The sequence below is a fragment of the Diadema antillarum genome, unplaced genomic scaffold, assembly GCF_040938485.1.
Source record: "Diadema antillarum isolate AM-2024a unplaced genomic scaffold, OU_Dant_1.0 seq00001441_RagTag, whole genome shotgun sequence".
Classification (NCBI taxonomy): domain Eukaryota; kingdom Metazoa; phylum Echinodermata; class Echinoidea; order Diadematoida; family Diadematidae; genus Diadema; species Diadema antillarum.
This window is the reverse complement of record NW_027272190.1, coordinates 64,290-83,275: the sequence shown is the minus strand read 5'-3', so window position 1 is coordinate 83,275 and position 18,986 is coordinate 64,290. Positions and strand designations below refer to the sequence as shown.

The 18,986-nt window shown below is 38.8% G+C and overlaps 1 protein-coding gene across 1 annotated transcript; it reads right to left on the bottom strand.

Moving 5' to 3' along the window:
• Window positions 1-2,767: 2,767 nt before the first annotated feature.
• On the bottom strand, window positions 2,768-18,714 carry LOC139709511 (sorting and assembly machinery component 50 homolog B-like). Its single transcript, XM_071621470.1, has 13 exons — window positions 18,658-18,714; window positions 16,833-16,937; window positions 15,841-16,030; window positions 15,015-15,121; window positions 13,947-14,080; window positions 12,403-12,490; window positions 10,830-10,958; window positions 10,021-10,179; window positions 8,495-8,633; window positions 7,455-7,604; window positions 6,503-6,650; window positions 4,002-4,129; window positions 2,768-2,919 (listed from the first exon to the last, which is right to left on the bottom strand). The coding sequence occupies exons 1-13, from the start codon at window positions 18,676-18,678 to the stop codon at window positions 2,768-2,770; spliced, it is 1,650 nt and encodes a 549-aa protein (XP_071477571.1). The 5' UTR covers window positions 18,679-18,714.
• Window positions 18,715-18,986: the final 272 nt, after the last annotated feature.

The window sequence follows — 18,986 nt, the reverse complement described above, 5'->3', positions numbered from 1 at the left end:
AGCTCGTACATTTCGGTTAAAAAAGTGTGACTCTGCAAATGAGCAAGTCTTGGCGGAGAGTCATACGTCATCGATGCACAACTCTTTCCAGCGGTGTTCTGCTCGTCATCCCTAGTTATTTATAAATACATGTTTACTATTTATTTTTATATTAATTGTATATACAAATAAGCTTGAAATATTTTGTTTGAAATAATAAAACCACATATTGTCACATTTTATGAAAAAATCAGATATGATCATTTCGAACACTTAAATTGGTTTTGTAAGGCACGGCTGTCAACTTGAGAGTAGGGCATCAATGACGTTGCACCTTTTGGCAGGCTCTTACACGATCGCTTGCAGGGATTGTTTTTTTAAAATCGCGTACGGAGACAATTTTTGATGTCCACGCGTATAAATTGGTGAAAGGTTATATTTTTTACTCTTCTTAATTATCAGTACAGTGAAAATCTCAGGACTGCTTCCCTTTAAGGGCATGTTGAGGTAATCTGGAAATTTTCCCAAAGCCTGTCTTTATTATAATGTACAGCATCCCACTTGCTTGTGTTCTAAAACCACTGCATTCTTTCTTCATGCTATACAAAGTGCAATTGTACTCCTTGAGCTGTATGTGAATTTTTTTTTTTTTTATGATAATGACATCTTACTATTACAGCATCCCCTCAAGTCAACTCTCACTTTCTATTTCATCCCTTGCAATAAAATCTAATGGTCAACACTAAGATACAAAGGACAAAATGTTACACCAGTTGTTGCCACATGCACACTTGTGGATCCTGTTATGATGAACAAAACCACACACACAATGAATCACGTAGGCATAGTAAAATGTCATTTTATTCCTGTTGCATATGTGAAATCCAAATGCAACCTTGACACATTATCATAATAGTATTCTCAATCTTTGACATGGTCGCCAACCATCTGAAATACAATACGGAGTTACACACTAATACTCGATCCTTTACTTTTTTTTTCAGACCAATATCCCAGTACATGTAGATATGTATTTCAAGCTGGAGGGGAAAAAAATAGAGGATCGAGGGTAACATAACAGGCTCCGATCTCCATGGTAACTGGGTGATGTTACACACAGGCAGAATTAAATTGATCCATCCAAGGTCATGTGTGACTATTTCCATTCGTATTTCTGCCCAGAAGTCATAACCACAGAGGCTCATATGCATTATACGACAATGCTATGGCAAACATGCACATAAACTAAAATGACATCTTTAGCCAAGGCGGAAATGGACAGAATCCAATAATATCAGAGTAAAGTACTGTCCAAGTATTATTGGATTCTGTCCATCTCTGCCTTGGCCAAAGATGTCATTATAGTTTATGTGCATGTTACCATTCTCTACACAGTGTCTCCTTTATATCATGTTACAGTCAACAGCTGCAGAACATAAATTGTAACTTGCTACCACAGCTCAGAGGAAGTACAATAGCGAGCATTGATTTCATGAGAGCTGTGAGTAAATTCCCCGCAAGGCATACGAGGTAACCAACCCTGCACGGACTGGGTTACCCTCAAGACAATTTCTTTCACTGCTTGCGAAAGCAAAAGACCAGCAACTTGACATACATAATATGCAACATGGTTTAGTAGTGGGCAATTAACCCGTTGAGGACGAGTCCCGAGTATACTCGGGCAGGCGTCTATGGGAAATGTGTGTTGTAGCAAAATCAGTCCGTCCTCAACGGGTTAAAGAATTGAGAATCTATAATGCTTCAACTCTGCCTCGGATGAAGTTTAAGATGTATTTTCAGCTTGACACAGTTCTGAACAAAAAACAAACAAACAAAAGAACATAGGTCACGGGTTATCCAAGCTAAGTGTTCTGACTGCTGTCTTAAATGCAGTTAGAGCACTGCAATAGCAATAAAACTAACTTGATAAATGGGTCAACACATCTTTGAATACACAAGTTTGCTTTTGTGTGACAGGCTTGTCAGCAACGTATTGACCAGTCCATAAAAAAAAATAATGCAACTAAATTCTTGTTGGGCTGTCAAAGGTTACGAACATCAAATCTTTCCATCATGATCTCGATAAGTTTGGTTGCTGACATAATCAACATACCTTTGGGGATACCCACAGAGAAGTGCCTACCAAAATTCCTTTTACAAATGTTACTTTTATTACTGATTAACTGTGTTGCTGGAAAAGATGCAAAACTAGTGGTTTTATGAGTAGTTTTGCTTCAAGGCTCATTATAATTTACAAGATTGGTATATGGCAGATTGGTATAGAGTGTGCATCAGACCAAGTCTGCGCACAAGAACGAAAATCAACATAGATTTACCATTTGACTTCTGATTTTGTCAAGAGTTTCAATAGACAGTGGAAATAAACTTTTACAACATCAAATTTGAATTATGATTGACATTAATCTTATAATTCAACCAAAATTCTTGACAAGAAAAAGCCTTGTTAGAGAGAAACTACTGAACACTTGAAATATATATCCTTTCTGTTCAAAATATGAGAGATAATTGGTACAGATACAATCACTACTTGGGGAGAGATATGACATTAAATCTTTGCATGCAGTTCACTGGATGGTGATAACTCACCGAAAACAGACAAAACACTGGAGCATATCGAAAACATTCTGAGGCAAAATCTAGTTGTCAGACTCCTTTGAGCATTAGGTACTCCATTATTAGAGAAGGCTGTTTTTAATACAAAGAAAACATGTCAGTAACATTCACAAGGTTACACACCACAAGTGTCTAATCCTCTTTAATGGTCTCCTCATACATTCACGTTTGACGAGATTCGTGGCTTCCAGGCATTTGGGCTTTCACCGGAGGGTGTGGCTAGGTCACAGGAGAGCGCTGTGATTGGGTGACGCCCTGAATCATAAGAAGTTGACTCCAACACCGAACTGGATGCCCTGGGATATGCTGAAAAGAGTTGGAAATAACAAGAGGAAAGAGATTCAATGCATAAATGTAAGCTATATTGTATGTCAATATGTTTCAGTTTCAGTTCCAGCTTATGTATTGTCTTCATGTGTCGCCCACTTGAGTGTATTTTATGTATGTTTGTCGTAATATCCACAGCACTTAGAATATCAATTGTGGGCAATAAAACAAATCAATCAATATTAATCAAGTCAGTCACATGCTCACAGGCATAACTACTGTATTCACAAACCAATTATTGTGTGTAACAAATGACACTTCATGACATGATACTCTAGAAGTGCTGAGTTGCCACTTAAGAGAATTCACCCTGAATACCACATAGAACAGAAATTACGACTGCACAGTCTAGAACCTAATACTGGGAAGTATTTCAATAGATTACGAAAAAACTAAAGAGGCAGCTTTCCCCAAAAATCAAAAATGCAAATAAAAAAATCACATAGAAAGATAAACACACACACACATGGATAGACAATTGTACCATACACATAAAGTGGTCTTGACTACACCGATGACACATAATGGGGACCTATAATTTTGGTGATTTGGCATTTCATCGATAATGGTGACCAACAGAGCAAGAATTGCACCATCTTTCATCATGATTTAACATACCTGTGCTCCTCAATTCAGACTCAATTCCATTTTATCCATTTCCAACCGTATATAAATAAATACCTATCGTGTACAACCAAAATTTGCACAGTAATCTAATAATAAGATATGTGCAAAAAATCAAGAAATATATGCACATAACGATAATATACGCGGAGAGAGGAACTTAATCCCAACTCAGAGGAAATAAAATAAAGAAACATGATTTCACTAACCTACGAGGATAAAAAGAAAGGGGGGAAAAAAGAAATGGATGATGGCAAAAGCAGAGAAGAGAGGAAAGGAATGGTAGGAGGAGGGGGGGGGGGAAGGAAAAGTCTGCTATAACCAAAGAGGTTGATGTACTACTAGAGTGCTAACTCGTAATATGCTCCATACGATATTCTGTGAGTGTGCAAAAACGAGGTCATCAATTAATAAGAAGGGCACAAAAGTAATCTTGCCTTTCTCAGTAATGTCGGACAGCGTGCACTCCTTGCTACCAGCCAAGGAATAAGGACTTGCGCTCCGCCATGTATAATTGTTCTGTGAGCACACCGAGCACTCGCACACGGAGCAAAGTCCACCATTACTATTGACGGGGTTGCCAGCAATTCCTTGTGAACACAGACATTTCACATAGTCTCCCCTCCACTACCTGCCACTTGGTATAATATCAGATGGTCTACTTCCTAGTTCATCTAACACCACTTCAGCTATCTAAAACTCATTTGGTCTATTGTCAACTTTGTCTAATGTCTGTTTGGTCTAATCCTCACTTGGTCTAATGCCCAGTTTGGCTAATTATCGCTTCGTCTAATAACCAGATGGTCTAATTGCAATTTGGCCTCCTTGAATTTTTCCCCATGTTGTCTAATAAACTGTGGGTATTAGCAGAAATGGACATAGCCCATCTGGAAATAGACCACCTGGTAATGAGGCTATTAAAGTGGCAATAAGACTAAATGTGACCCTGCACCCCAAAACAAACAAAAAGTCGCCAGACATGAATTTTTAGTTAAGACCATATTCTGAAAGAGCAGACTTTAAGCTTTAAAATGATGTATAACTCAAATCAAATGGACTCTCCTAATCTATCTAAATATTGGAAAGAATGCACAAACTCAGGAAAAGTGTGAACTGAGAAAAGAGGCTCTGAAGTACAGTGTCTATTCAAGCGCTTAATCTTTACCAAACCGTGCTGGCTGTGCGATGAATGGGACAAAAAACAGGAAGTAAACCACCAGAGTAACACCAATGAAGGGATTATCAGATTAAACTGAAATTAAGCATGCCTCATAAACACATTCTGTCCATAATTAATGTCAACTTTCAAAGCAGTAGCGCTATCCTTTCAAAACTTATTAGAGTTGAAAGTGAAGAGTGTGGACAAGGTTTTTCAGAAATGAAAAAGGGATTCTAAAGACACACCTAATCACACTATTTTACCAAAAATGTTCAAGATAAACTGCTAAAAAACACACTTTCCTGCCCATTTTATGATAGCAAATTTTAGCATAATGTAAAAGAAGACCCGCTCTTTCAGAAAATATGAAAAAGTCAAGTTCGGCTTGGTTGACCCATTTCACTTATTTTCAGTCCTCACGCTAAATCAGTGTGTGCGACTTTATGTTCGTTTTGAAGTGCACGGTCACAAATGGTCATTAGACGAACTGGTTGTAGACGAAACGGGATTAGACCATGTGGGTTGAGGCTAAATGTCTATTAGACGAAGCGGGAGTAGACCAAGCAATAAATCACCTCGCCCTCTGTGGGTAGTGATTATGTAACCTGTTTTGGTTACAACACAGAGAATCTGAAGGCAAGCCACACAGGAAATGATACAGGAAAAGGAGAACAGACCAAAGCAATGACAGACAAGAAAGGTGGCTTCCTTTGCAGGTCGGCACAATGCAAACTTTTGCCTGCATTCTTTGAGAAGGTGCATCGACAGAGGGGCTAAAAGTCTGTGGATGCCTGGTTTGCTAGGGCATAGTAGTAGCAAAATAGTGCTTCCCAATCAAAACTTGGATACAAAAGTACGACAGCTTTGGATATCAGCATTAGGAGCTTTAATTTTTGAGCCAATAGTCAGCCAGTGCAAGTAATAACAATGACTAAATACGTCCACTTATTGATTAAAATCTCTGAAACAGAGAAAACCTACATCTCACATTACTTGAATACATTCTCATAATTTCTACTATACAAGTCTGATGTGAATCTTACCATCCACTGTTTCAGGTTCAAACGAAAAAAATGACCAATTCAAATTCTTCTCTTTGTTTTTTCAACAAAAATCAAAATTTGCCAAAATTCAGAACTTTAAAATTTTTGGTCTCAATCATATTGTACCAAGTGCTCATTACAATGTTGGGTGTTTTTGTGTGTGTGTGTGTGTGTGTGTGTGTGTGTGTGTGTGTGTGTGTGTGTGTGTGTGTGTGTGTGTGTGTGTGTGTGTGTGTTTTAAAGGGGCATGTCTAAATGTGCTGATACTATTGAGAAACTTTTAATTCACTGCAAGACTACTTATTTACTCAGCACTTCAGGCCATTTCCTACAAAATATGTTTGTTTCACCAGAAATAGGCTATGCCTACCAGACTAAAAACAAAAACAGAACCATTTACAGTACGGGATCCAGAGGGGGGTGCACCGGGCGTGGGCCCCCTCTTCATTTTTGGTTAAAACAAAGGAAACAAAAAGAAAAAAATGGGGGTGCATGCATCCCCATTAATTTTGCAAAGGCGCTTCCCATTTACGGAATTCCTGGATCTGCCCCTGACTTAACTCTTTCTGTGCCAGGGACTTTGGACAGTGTGTACACCTATGGGGGTTTTCTGTGAAAAGCGGAACTCAAAGCATTCAAAGGGTTAAAGACATGAACAAAGAGGTGGATCTTGTCCAGACAAAGCTTTTGCAACATTAAAAGACCCGCAAAAGACCCGCAAAAGACCCGCACTGACCTGTCTGATGCTTGAGCCGACTTTGGGACGCAGTAGTTCAGCTCCAGTCTGGCGATGGACCCAATGCGTAGGACCAGACCTGCTCCATAGCCCCATCGGAAGTCTTGCCTCAGTCTCTGTAGGTGGTCCTCCCAGGCAAAGATGTTGTCTGCATTAAGACGAATAAATGAACGAATGAACGAATGAACGAATGAACGAATAAATGAACAAACCATCGACTTGACTAAGGTTTCCTCTACTACCTCTGCTTTAAATGAATATTGCAATCTATTATCACATCTTTGACTGAACCTTAACATCAACCTTGAGTACTAACGACACAAGGAACTTATCACATCTTTTACTACATTTCTCTAATCTTTGTTTCATACAATTTTTTCATTTATGGTGGAAAGTCATTATAAAGAGGTTGGATATAATAAACCCCCACATAACAAGGTGATTTTGTTGGTCAAAACTCTATTAAAGCGTGATGTAGTGAGAAACCTGGTGTAACGAGGTAACTGTCATGATCTTTGGGTCATCATTATACAAGGTTCCACTGTATTACTCACTTCGGACTAACATTAAACTGCGACTTTTGAGTACCAGATCAATCTTAACTTTCTTCTGGACACAGTCCTATTCATTGAATGCACATTGTGAGTCCACTGGAGCAGAACATACCAACAAAAATGGGACTTTTGTTTTTTTCTTTTCAAGAGGTTCACCTGATTGGTAAATCTCTATTGGAAGCAAATTTCAGTCCTTCACAATCAAAATCTGGTTTTTAATTTTGAGAGCTTTCGCCTGCTGTTTTTCTGCAGGCTTCGTCGGACTGGTGTTGACTCGCCACAGATAGGGCTTATCAGCTATCTTGCTGTCCATGAGTAAACAAAGAGTAAACAAATGTGAAAATCAAACTTTGATGGTGAATTAACAAAGTTTGCTTCCAGCTGCAATGGGACCTTACCGGTATTGAGTGTGGTCAGATTTCCCGCGTTGACAAAGAAGTGCGTCCTGAAGAGATCCCCAAATCCTCCCTTTCCCGAGGGGATGAAGGGGAGAGGGGTGTACAGGTGGATGGCCCCCGCCCAGAAAGCCTCCCCTCCCTGAGAATCACCTACAATACAAAGAAAAAAGCAACAACATCAACAAAAATAGTTTCCCCTAAAATTTCCTCTTTTAAAAGTAAGAGGAATTTCAAGAGCATTTTATTTACTTAAGACACATAGCAACAGAGTACACCTTTATCTGTGACACAATTCTGAAAAAGAGACAAATTATGACATAACATGAAACTACAATGAAATACTTGCACGGGAAAGACTAACTCTTCTGTCAATCTTATCAGCTTATGATGAAACTTTTCACTGTTTCATTAGATGTAACTCTACATTGAAGGCAAGTGGAATGTATATCTTTTCTTTCTTTTTTTTTATTTGAGGGCTTACGGGTTGGTTATTTACGGGACTAACATTGTAACCCTTCGCTTCATGACTTACATCACACAGACTGCTCTTGTGATCTTATACCCCATTTACACTAGTCACTCAGGGGATCACCAGGGAGATTTAAGGCAGGATGGGGATCCAAATAGCAAACATCCAAAAAGAATTTCTTTCATACTGGCAAATGAGCTCTCTGTCGAATTTCTCTCAGTTGCTCTTCTGCAGTGGAATTACAGCGCATGTGAGAAATTTTAATTTCTCTAGAGCAAGAAATCATTGGCATACTGGCCTGTTGCTTTTCACCCAGGAAATTAATCGTGATGACTTTCATACTACAGCTTCACCTACAAACTCCCACGAGCCCCCAGGAGTTTACCTGGGATAGTTTGAGGGTCAAATTTCTGAAAAAGAAAGTCACCTAGCATTTTCAGCAGGAATTCACCCAGGTGACCTTTTCACACTACAATGATCCCCCAGGTTCACCCAGGTGCATCCGGGTGATATTTGCTAAGTGTGAATGGGGTATCAGGCCCGTCTCATGGCCAGACATCATCTCACCCACCTTGGGAGTGGGGCCCAAGGCCGTGGATGTTGAACCCTCTGACCGTCGTGGGTCCACCGAGGAAGAACCTGTCATTGATTCTCGTCTCAGTCCCTTCCAGGCCTTTCATCACTCCAGCCATCAGACCGCACGACAACACCTGTTTATTCAAATTCATGAAATTCTTTCGTCCAGATGTTTCATTGCAAGTGACAGAACTAGTCAGTTGTTTTTTGTTTTTTGGTTGTTGTTTTTTTTGGGGGGGGTTCAAATATGCAACTACCGTAAATGTGGAACACTTAGCAGTGCCCAATTTCTTTCTTTTTTTCATGAATTTTGCACCGTACTCAACTGACGCACAAATGACAATAATAATGCACACAATTTGTTCAGGGATATTTAGTCGTGTACACGTATCAAGGGTGGATCCAGGAATTCCGTAAAGGAGGGGGCGCGTGCCCAATGCCACCCTCCCCCATCTGCCACTGCATATGGTTCTCTTTGAATATATCTATCAAGTCTTTAACACATAAAGTGGTCATTGTTATTGGCCAAGCACAATAAGACAAATAATTATGTGATAATTTCTACTTTTACAGTTTTCACAAGAACTTTTGTAATTAGATACACATTTAGAGAGAACAACTATAATTATCTTGAAATTTCATTACCAGGAAATCAATTTCAGGCAATGGGAAACCAGAGCAAACAGTTTTTGTTTTTGTTTTTTACACATTGTACTATCAATGCAAAATTAAGTTGACTTTCTTGAATGAAAATCATTAATTCATGGATGTTGAATTTCAAGTAAAAGATCTGCTTGACATAAACTGCAGTACAGCTTGAAAGGAAGAAATGAAATGGAACACAAACTCAACATCATTGTCCTTATAAACCTATTGTTTACTCGGGCAAGTGTCTACGGGAAATGCGTGTTGTAGCAAAATCAGCCTGTCCTCAACAGACAAAGGGGGGAAGTCTGTCCTTAAAATTTGTGTGTGAATGGAAGCAGAAACAGGACAGTGATAATTGGGGCAAATTCTGATGAAAACTAAGAAACATGTGATGATCTGAATCCACGATAAATCAAGGCACAAATTGGCACCTCTGTGATGTAGCAAGTGAGTTCACCTTCCATTTGTCATGTACATGAAATTCCACTAAATCTTTTTTTTTCTTTTTCCCATTATTGATGTAGGAATATATTCTTTGCATGAAGGGGTTGTATATGAAAATATAAACAAAGATTGTTCTAAGGCTGCATTCATAATCAGAAATTTACTTGAAGGAATTCTTTTTTTTAATTTCATCGAACAGAGCAAATGGGGGAAGGGGGTGAGGTCATGTTTGGCACCACAGAATAGCTGCTTTATGTTTGACTGATCACAAAAAAAAAATAATAATACTAATAATTTTCTGAGTTTTCATAAGACTTTACTCAAACTTTCACTGCCCTGTTCGTTTAATATTTTGCTTCTATTCTCCCAACTTATATTCAGGATGGATTTCCCTATTTAATATTCATGGAGAATGATTGCTGAACTCACGCAGTTGAATAAGAGTGATTTGTTGAGCTGCAGCTGAAGTTGTTCCTTCCAGAATTTGACATCCCCTCCTGTGTAGCCTGCCAACTCCTGGGAGAGCTTCAGCAGGTAGCCTCGAGACGGGTAAATCTTCTCATCTCGCGTGTCTCTCGCCAGTGTGTGCTGTGATGAGGGAAGCCATGAGAAAGGAGTTTACCACTCTGAAACACAACAAATCAAACTCAAATCCCTATATAGCTTACATCTGTTCAACTTAAAGGGGATGACTAGTAACTGATCAGTGGGAATCAGTGGGAATGCTGGGGGATGATTGCTCCAATCCTCGTGGGATTCATGTAAGAGTACATTATATAGCTATTGTTGTGTGAAAATTATTTGCTTCAGAATGGTCTCATATTCAAGTAATGTGCAGTTTAATGTTTCCAGTTTAGCATGCCTGTACAGTGACGGGGCATTAAACTGCACATTACTTGAATAAGAGACCGTTCTGAAGCAAATAATTTTCACATAACAATAGATACATAATGTATTCTTAAATGAATCTCACAAGAATTGGAACAATCATCCCCCAGCATTCCCACTGATTCCCACTGATCAGTTACTAGCCATCCCTTTAACAGAGGATTTCAGGGAGTAACTAGACTGCAGTGTTTGGAGTTGGGACTCTCTGCACGAAACCTTCCTGTACTATACCATACAACTCAATTCAATGCAATACATAGCAGTAAATACAATCTGTACATCCAAATACAATGCAACAGAAATCAATGTATAACACAATGAAACCAAACTAATAACTCAACAGCACGTACCTTAACAGAGGATTTGAGGGAGTGGCCGGACTGCTGGCGGGTGTCAAAGGAGGCGGTGCGGGTCAGACAGGAGAGCTCTCTCCACACCCCTTCCCACTGTGCCTCCTGTAAGCCCAGCACACTGGGGAACTGCCACGCCCACCCACATGGAGAGAAAAAATATCAAGACTGAATCTTATCTATCTACCTCTTGCCAAATGAGTGAAAGTACCGTACAGTCTTACAAATGTCAGTCAAACTGGAAATTAACCCCAAATATATCTGTCCAAGAACATAAGAGTGAATTGAGTGAATACAGACATAGCAGTAAAGATTTGAAGAAAAATAAAAAAGAATTCCACAAGTTACAATCTCTTATTATAAAAAGTACCCTATTCCTTCCACTTCTTACTGGTAGGCCCTGTATGTTGAGGGTAATATCATGCCCCCTGCCTTATGAAACAGGTACCACAAGTGCTCTTTCATTATGCTGAAAAACATGTTGAATTCTCTTTACATTTTCTTTTATATCACTGTACTACTGTCACATCACAAATTGTTGGCGTCTTTGCATCCTTTTGGAGTATTTTAAGATCAAAAGTTTGAGAATAATTTAAATCGTGGTACACAACTTTAATTCCAAGGGAGCCCTCCCCGTTTAGCATCGTGGGTAGGCAGAACGCTACGTGATGATCAATCATGCCCTAGCAATCATATTTCGTATTTTGGTCATTACCTATCTCGTTATTACAGCATTATCTATCACATCTATCTATCACACATTTTCTATGCATATGTGTACATTTTAGACCAAATATCAACAGTTTTGCAGACATTTGATATTTATGTTTTGGCTTTACAAAGTAAAATGCCATCCTTATTCCACTTCCTACAAATTTCTGAAATCTTCATAGGCTTTGCACAAGGCCTTTCAAGGCTCATGTAAGCTATGGGCTAATGTCATTGAGCACTATAAATCAATCACATGATGTGCATGAATTGCCTTCATCAATGGTCATCCCATCATCATGTGGACTGGGTCAAAAGGAGTCTGAGATTTCAATCCTAGCAGAATCTTCTCAAGAGGCAAATCAACTACCATAGGGAGTAAGCATACATATATATTGATTACAGACATGGAGTGTACGCGTATAACATAACATGCCCTTATTTGAAAATATGCTAGAGTAGCATGTGTTGTACTGCATTACACTGAGATGTTGTCATCTCCGACAAGAGTTCACCAGGTGCTTGTATTCCTCTTTATAAAGATCAAACCTCAGCCTAACTAGAAGCCATGCCACCATATCACAACACTTGGTATTGAGTTTCGCAGTAATGGTAAATGGCTTCCTCCTGACTTCTCCTTTTTTGTGTGTGATGTTATAATGATACAAGAAGAAAAATTCTATACACCAAAATTTATCATCACAATGAAGAAGTGTATATATGGCCATGCACAAGTGACTAATATTTCACAAATATTTCCACTGGTTTCTTCCCCTTAGGACAGAGGCATGCACACAACAGGGAAAAATGCAGTATTGATCAGGCTCCCAAATTTCCTAGCCAAGTGAGGATATCTTGCACTCACAGCAAAGTCCACAGTGACTCCCCTGCCAATTTCACGGTACGAGCTCGGGGCAAAGTCTGCCGACGTCTTGAACACTGAGCTCCTGAACCTGTAGAGCCCCAAGTGGAAAGTAAATGAGTGAGATGGTAATGACATGCTCCTATTGGGACTTAACACCCCCCCCCCCCTCCATCAAGAAAAAAAGATAAATGAATAAATAAAATGATAAATAATCATCATCATCATCATAATAATAAACACAATCATAATCATAATCATAATAATTATGATGATGATGATAATAATAATCATCATCATCATCATCATAATAATGATGATAATAATAATAATAATAATAAATATAATAATAATAATAACAATAGATAAGTAAATTAATACAACACATTATAAACAAACAAAGATAAATGGAATTTTAGTTTTACAACTTGAGTACAATTTTCTGCTAAACCCTTGACTGCACTTTCTCGGTGTGTTTGTCTGTCAATGTTGGTTTGATGTTTTTATCATTCGCTGTTGAGGATTTCTCTCAATAGGGCACTGAGGATGGCTGGAAAATAGCATCAAACCTGTAAATGATTATGTCGGAAAATTTCTGAAACCTGGTCCCTCTCTCCACCACTGGGGTGCAAAGCACTTTCTCTACTTTAATACAAGGTAATTGAAAGCACAAATAATAATAACAAAATGTGACCCTGCACCTCAAAACAAACAAAAAGTCGCCAGACATGAATTTTTAGTTAAGACCATATTCTGAATGAACAGATTTTAAGCTTTAAAATGATGTATAACTCAAATCAAATGGACTCTCCTAACCTATCTAAATATTGGAAAGAAAGCACAAACTCAGGAAAAGTGTGAACTGAGAAAAGAGGCTCTGAAGTACAATGTCTATTCAAGCGCTTAATATTTACCAAACCGTGCTGGCTGTGCTAGGAATGGGACAAAAAACAGGAAGTAAACCACCAGAGTAACAACAATGAAGAGATTATCAGATTAAATTGAAATTAGGCATGCCCCATTAACACATTCTGTCCATAATTAGTGCCAACTTTCAAAGCAGTAGCACCATCTTTTCAAAAGTTATTAGAGTTGAAAGTGAAGAGTGTGGACAAGGTTTTTCAGAAATGAAAAAGGGATTCTAAACACACACCTAATCACACTATTCTACCAAAAATGTTCGAGATAAACTGCTAAAAAACACACTTTCCTGCCCGTTTTATGATACCAAACTTTAGCATAATGTAAAAGAAGACCCGCTCTTTCAGAAAATATGAAAAAGTCAAGTTCGGCTAGGTTGACCCATTTTACTTATTTTCAGTCCTCACGCAAAATCAGTGTGTGCGACTTTATGTTCGTTTTGAGGTGCACGGTCACAAATAATACTTCTTTGCTTCTTTCCTTTTGCATGACATATAGGGAAGCAAAATTTTGATCAGCAGAATAGGTTCAATTTTATTTGCTAAGTGACAGATTTGTACATTTGTTTCGTTTATCAATCTTGTAAAAAACGTTTATCAGAAAAAAAGCACAATATTGGCTGTTACCTCTTGTCAAATTTTGATCCTATGGGTTTGGCAAAGGTGACGTTGAACCCAGACGAATGCTTCGTTCCCCTGGAGTACTCTGCAACAAGATTCTCTGCTCGCCCGAATGTGTTGGGAAACTTGGCTCCAAGCACCTGGGAGGAGGTGGGAACAGAATAGTAAATACTGTAAAAATATGAAAATTGTACAAGCTGAAATTTTCGCATATAGATATTTTTGCAAACTGCTACATTTTTGTGTTTTGCATATTCAACAGTAGCAAGGGTCTAGTAACTGTTACTTCACCTTCACAAGTACTGTGGTCCACATTCAAAGTATTCCACTACTGTGTTGTTATGGCCCTTATATCGCTACGTCATAGCCTACACAGTGTGCTAGACCTATGGTGAATACTAGTTGTGTGGGATCCAGTGCAGTCATAGCATGGATTTTTTTTTCTAGGAATATTTCTACCCATTATTGTTTCTACATCTTTTTATATTGCATGTTTAATACTATTTTCACAGATCATAGCCAATTTGCAAAATTTATGAAAATAAGCCATCAAAAAAAAAAAAAAAATCACCTCGTACAGTACAGTGCAGATGCCCATAGCAGACCTACTATAGTCTCACGCATTAGGCATCAAACTTGTGTCTCGGGAATCTTTCTCATGCTCACACCCCTGACAAGCTTATTCTCTTGCCTCAAAAAATAAAAAAATAAAAAAACATGAATTTCCAACCACCAAAAACTCACGTTCTTGAACAATCACTCTTTTTTTTTCTCTCTTTTTTTTAATCAGGATGAATCAAAGTGTTATAGTTAGTACGCACCAGACAGCAAAATTTACAGCTGACCTTCCACACGCTCCATCTACCCATTCCCAACCTTCTAAAGAGCTGGGTGGGAGTTAAGCTGAAAGTATCATTAAGCAACTTTTAATTCTGTCATTACTATCTTCAACTATGCCCCATCATATGATATCCTCATCGTGTTCAAGAGTAGGCATCACAAAAGGGGTTGAGTAGAAATTTTCCTCTCATTTTATGTGTTATTACACAGATATACACAGGAATTCTATCTCACCAGACTGCCTTCATTATTTCCGACTGCTGTGTGGGCACTCCCCGCAATCCTGCGGGTCTCGCGGACGTTGAACGTGACATCAAGGCCCTGCTTGCTGGCATTAGGTCCTACATTGGACAAAACGAAGAGACTATTAGAATGAAAGTAGAAACAGGCTTTAAGTCACAAAGTATACAACAGAAATATATATACGAGTACTACATTTTCATCAGCATAGCTCCGGAACTTCATCTGAAAGTTGATATCAATATAAGGACAAACTAGCAGGTACTCATCTAATGTTGTTCAAGTCTTGTGGTGTGCTCAAGGGAGTCTCTACATTGTTAGCACTTGATCTTTTGAAAGATGTCCATGCCTGTGTGAAATCATAACCCCAGCACGGCGGTGAATCTATCTTCAACCACGTCAAGAAGGATACTGTGAGTGAAGCAGCTTGGCCAAGGATTGTATGCACTGAGCACAAATCAAATTCAGAATTTCCTGTCTAGGAATCCAGGCCCCTATGCACTACATACCTAATCCTCTTCATGATGTACAACAATGTTTCGCTCATTTGCCAGAGGGGCCATTTGGGCTAAGTGCCTTTACTTTTCAGCAGCAAAATGCCCACTACAACTGTATGTATCATTTGGCCCACAGTAAGTTTCAGGTGCACAGGGCAAGTTGTCCTGTGAGTGTGCAAAGTTTGCCCCAACATTCTTCTGCTGCTAAAAAGCAATCAGCGCATGAAATGTCTCACATCCAAAGAAACTGAAATACAAGGTACGAGAAATGACGGCTAGAATCTTGAAAGTCATTTAAAGAAAAAAATCCAGTTAAAGCTTACTCTTGCTCGTGTCGATATAGACACCGACAGATTTGAAGACACCGAGGCCTTCCAGTTTCATTTTGGCCTCGGCTGACCTCTGGATGACCTCCTTGAATGTCTTGGCGGTGAAGACGCCCTTCAGCTGACCGACCACCAGGTCATCCTTGGTGCGGTGCAAGCCGTCGACGTGGACACGATCCACGACCACCTGGTGGAAGATCAAGACCAGACATGTGATCGCAATGCTACATGTATGAATTCAAGGGTTACATCAGTTTGATTCAAACTATCCATACTGCAGTAAAGATTTTACTGAAGAAGCTGTAACTTTCCTGAGGGTTTAATTTTTGAAAATTTCGCAAATCACTGCCGGGCCACAAGTTTTAAAACATACGAAAATATAGCCACCTGATCTTGGCCACATCAAATTTATGAAAAGAATAGACAGGAAATTTGTGCACTTTAAACCTTGGTGTCAAATAGCAATTTCAAAGAATCTCTTGAGAAAAAATGTCTGTGAACACCTCTTCATTCACACATATAACTCTATGCAAAAATAACTGCTTTCACAGTATACAGAGAGTTATATTGACATGTGCCAAACTAGCATTTCAATGATGAATTGTGGTAGACACAGCCTGTAACCTTTCTCGTATCTATTTTCTTTTTTTTACTCAAAGCATTAACCCATCGAGAATGGACTGATTTTACTATTAACACGCATTTCCCATAGACACTTGCCCGAGTACACTAGGGACTCGTCCTCAAGGGGTTATTACATTCAGATCATGATGAATACTCACATTGCTGGAAACCGACATTGCAAACCAAACTTACTTAATTGACAAAGTAAAAAATCGCAATGCCTTTAATCATATTCCTGACAGAATGGTTGGAATCAAAACTCTTAATTTTGCAGGTTTAGGTTTCAAGAAGGGCTAAAATGAAATAAATGCTAATGAGTCATCCAACGAGGCTTCCTTAATCATAATATTGTATGACCAGCTTACCGGGTTGTTGCCATCAAACACACGACGATGTTCATGGTCATCATCTGTTTCCTCCACTGGGGGCGGTGGCAGCAAAGGATCACCTCCATCAGCCTTGCTCATTTCCTGAAACATTTAATGCAAAGTGTCAAGGTACTATAAAGGGTAAGCATTTGTTAACTTTGTTTGTTTGTTTGTTTAGGTATTGTTCTTTGTTTTTGTTTGTTGGTAGTCTGACTTCGACCATCATAATTATGGACTATCGAGAACCAAGTACAGCTAAGTAAGAGGACACTTCTCAAGGGAGTGAACAATGGAAGAAGAAAGTAGATTTCACTGTTTCTATAACATTTGGGCAGGAGTTCCCTATGTACCCCTTCTATTCAACCATGTCTAGTTAGACTTGTAGAAATTACAAAAATTTAGGTAGGGTATTAATGGAATATTTAATGTTTGTTAAATTGGGAGTGAAGATGGATTTCTTGATTTGATCTGTAAAACCTTGATCCTAGAGTAGATGCATAGGGATGGGGTTAGGATTTTAGAGCATAGGGTGAAGGTAAAATTATATTTACCATAAAACAAAGTCCTTGATAAAAAATAAAGAGTTTTGTTGGGCTGTACAGCTCTGAGTGAAATATCTATTGGTAGTAAACCCAAATCATACTCCAAATAAATATTATATTCCTATGAGTATGATACTGGTACTGTTTTCACTGTATAAATTCACTCGGTTTGGTACATGCTGAACAACTAACTGTACTAGTTAGGCCTATTCACAGTTCCACAATTATGACATTTCTGGTGCATAAATTTACTTTTGATATTCTGGGCGGAGTATCTATAGACTTTAAATAAACACAACAACAAACAAACAAAATTGAAGGGAGCATTCACACCCGGTGCGCCCCCTTAATTTTTTGCCCTTATTACTTTGAGTTTTGAAAATATGATATAAAACTAGAATAGGAAAGCACTCTGAGAGTGCAGACCTCCGCCAAGCATGCAGCTCATTTCCACCACTGATCTTGTTCTTCCTTAGAGATCATTGATTTCTACCTGGTACCGTAAGCCTTGACGCTTGGCTATGGATGCATGCTGAAAATTGCCCGATTTCCAATTCCATCCCAATAATAGGTTCTAGAAACGTTTTGTTACATCATCAATGCCAGCTGTGCCCTGGACCAGAAACTAAAGCATGCAATCTAGTGCGCGAATGAAAACCTCAAAAATATGAAGCTTGAACTCCCAAGTTCACTGACCCCACCTGCCAAAATCAAAAAGCTTTCATGAAATCCATAAAAATTCCCGGATCACTATCAAAATTTAATCATCTGTTCCTTTGTGTCATTTTCACAATCTCACATTCTCAGCCTTTCTTGTTGTGTAGTTCATCTAACGTTAGATCTAGACACCTTCTAAATCCGTTTGCAACTTTTTGAGTTATTTTGCACAAGGACAAACAAACGAACGGTGACTAATGAAAACATAACCTCCGCCCTTGGCAGAGGTAACAAATTAAAGGGGGCACCCCTCCTGGATCCGCCACTGCACTGCACTGCATTCATGAGCTGCACTGATCATCCGGCATCCTGCATGCTGACCTGAATAGAGCTACGTTTACAAATAGAGTGACAGACAGAGACAGACATACTTTAACACGCACTGAAACACAACATAATTTGTAACGAGTGGGACCATACGACAGCGCTAGGGAGAATATTGCCTGGATTTTCTTGCGTAATATCCATGTTTGAATGATAATGAAACAAACATTCAGACATCATTACTTTATGCCTTCAACGCTACAATCTTTTCCAAACACTATGAGTGCAGATATGCTTACCTTTGCATGAATTTGTCCCATTTTGGTAGGTCTTACTCGTTCGGGACTGCTGGCATACAGAAGTGTCGCGTATAGAGCAGCCAATGATTTCTAGTTAATATTACTAGATAGTCACATTATGTAGAGCTAAGTGTGCGGGGGCGCCGTGCGTGTTCTGTATCTTGCCCACAGAGACGTAAATGACTGTCCATGTATAATAACCGTATACTCTAACCTCTTTGATCTTCTTTTTCGATGAGGAGTAGCAATTACTTTAGTAGTCAGATTGACTAACTTTTTGTATTAGTACGGCAATAGTTGTCAGATTGACTAACTTTTTGTATTAGTAC

Coding starts and splice junctions, on each gene's coding strand:
- LOC139709511 (XM_071621470.1), bottom strand. CDS start 18,678: ATGGGACAAATTCATGCAAAG. Junction 16,938..18,657: donor TGGGACAAATTCATGCAAAG/GTAAGCATATCT, acceptor TAAATGTTTCAG/GAAATGAGCAAGGCTGATGG. Junction 12,491..13,946: donor GGATCAAAATTTGACAAGAG/GTAACAGCCAAT, acceptor GGGGCTCTACAG/GTTCAGGAGCTCAGTGTTCA.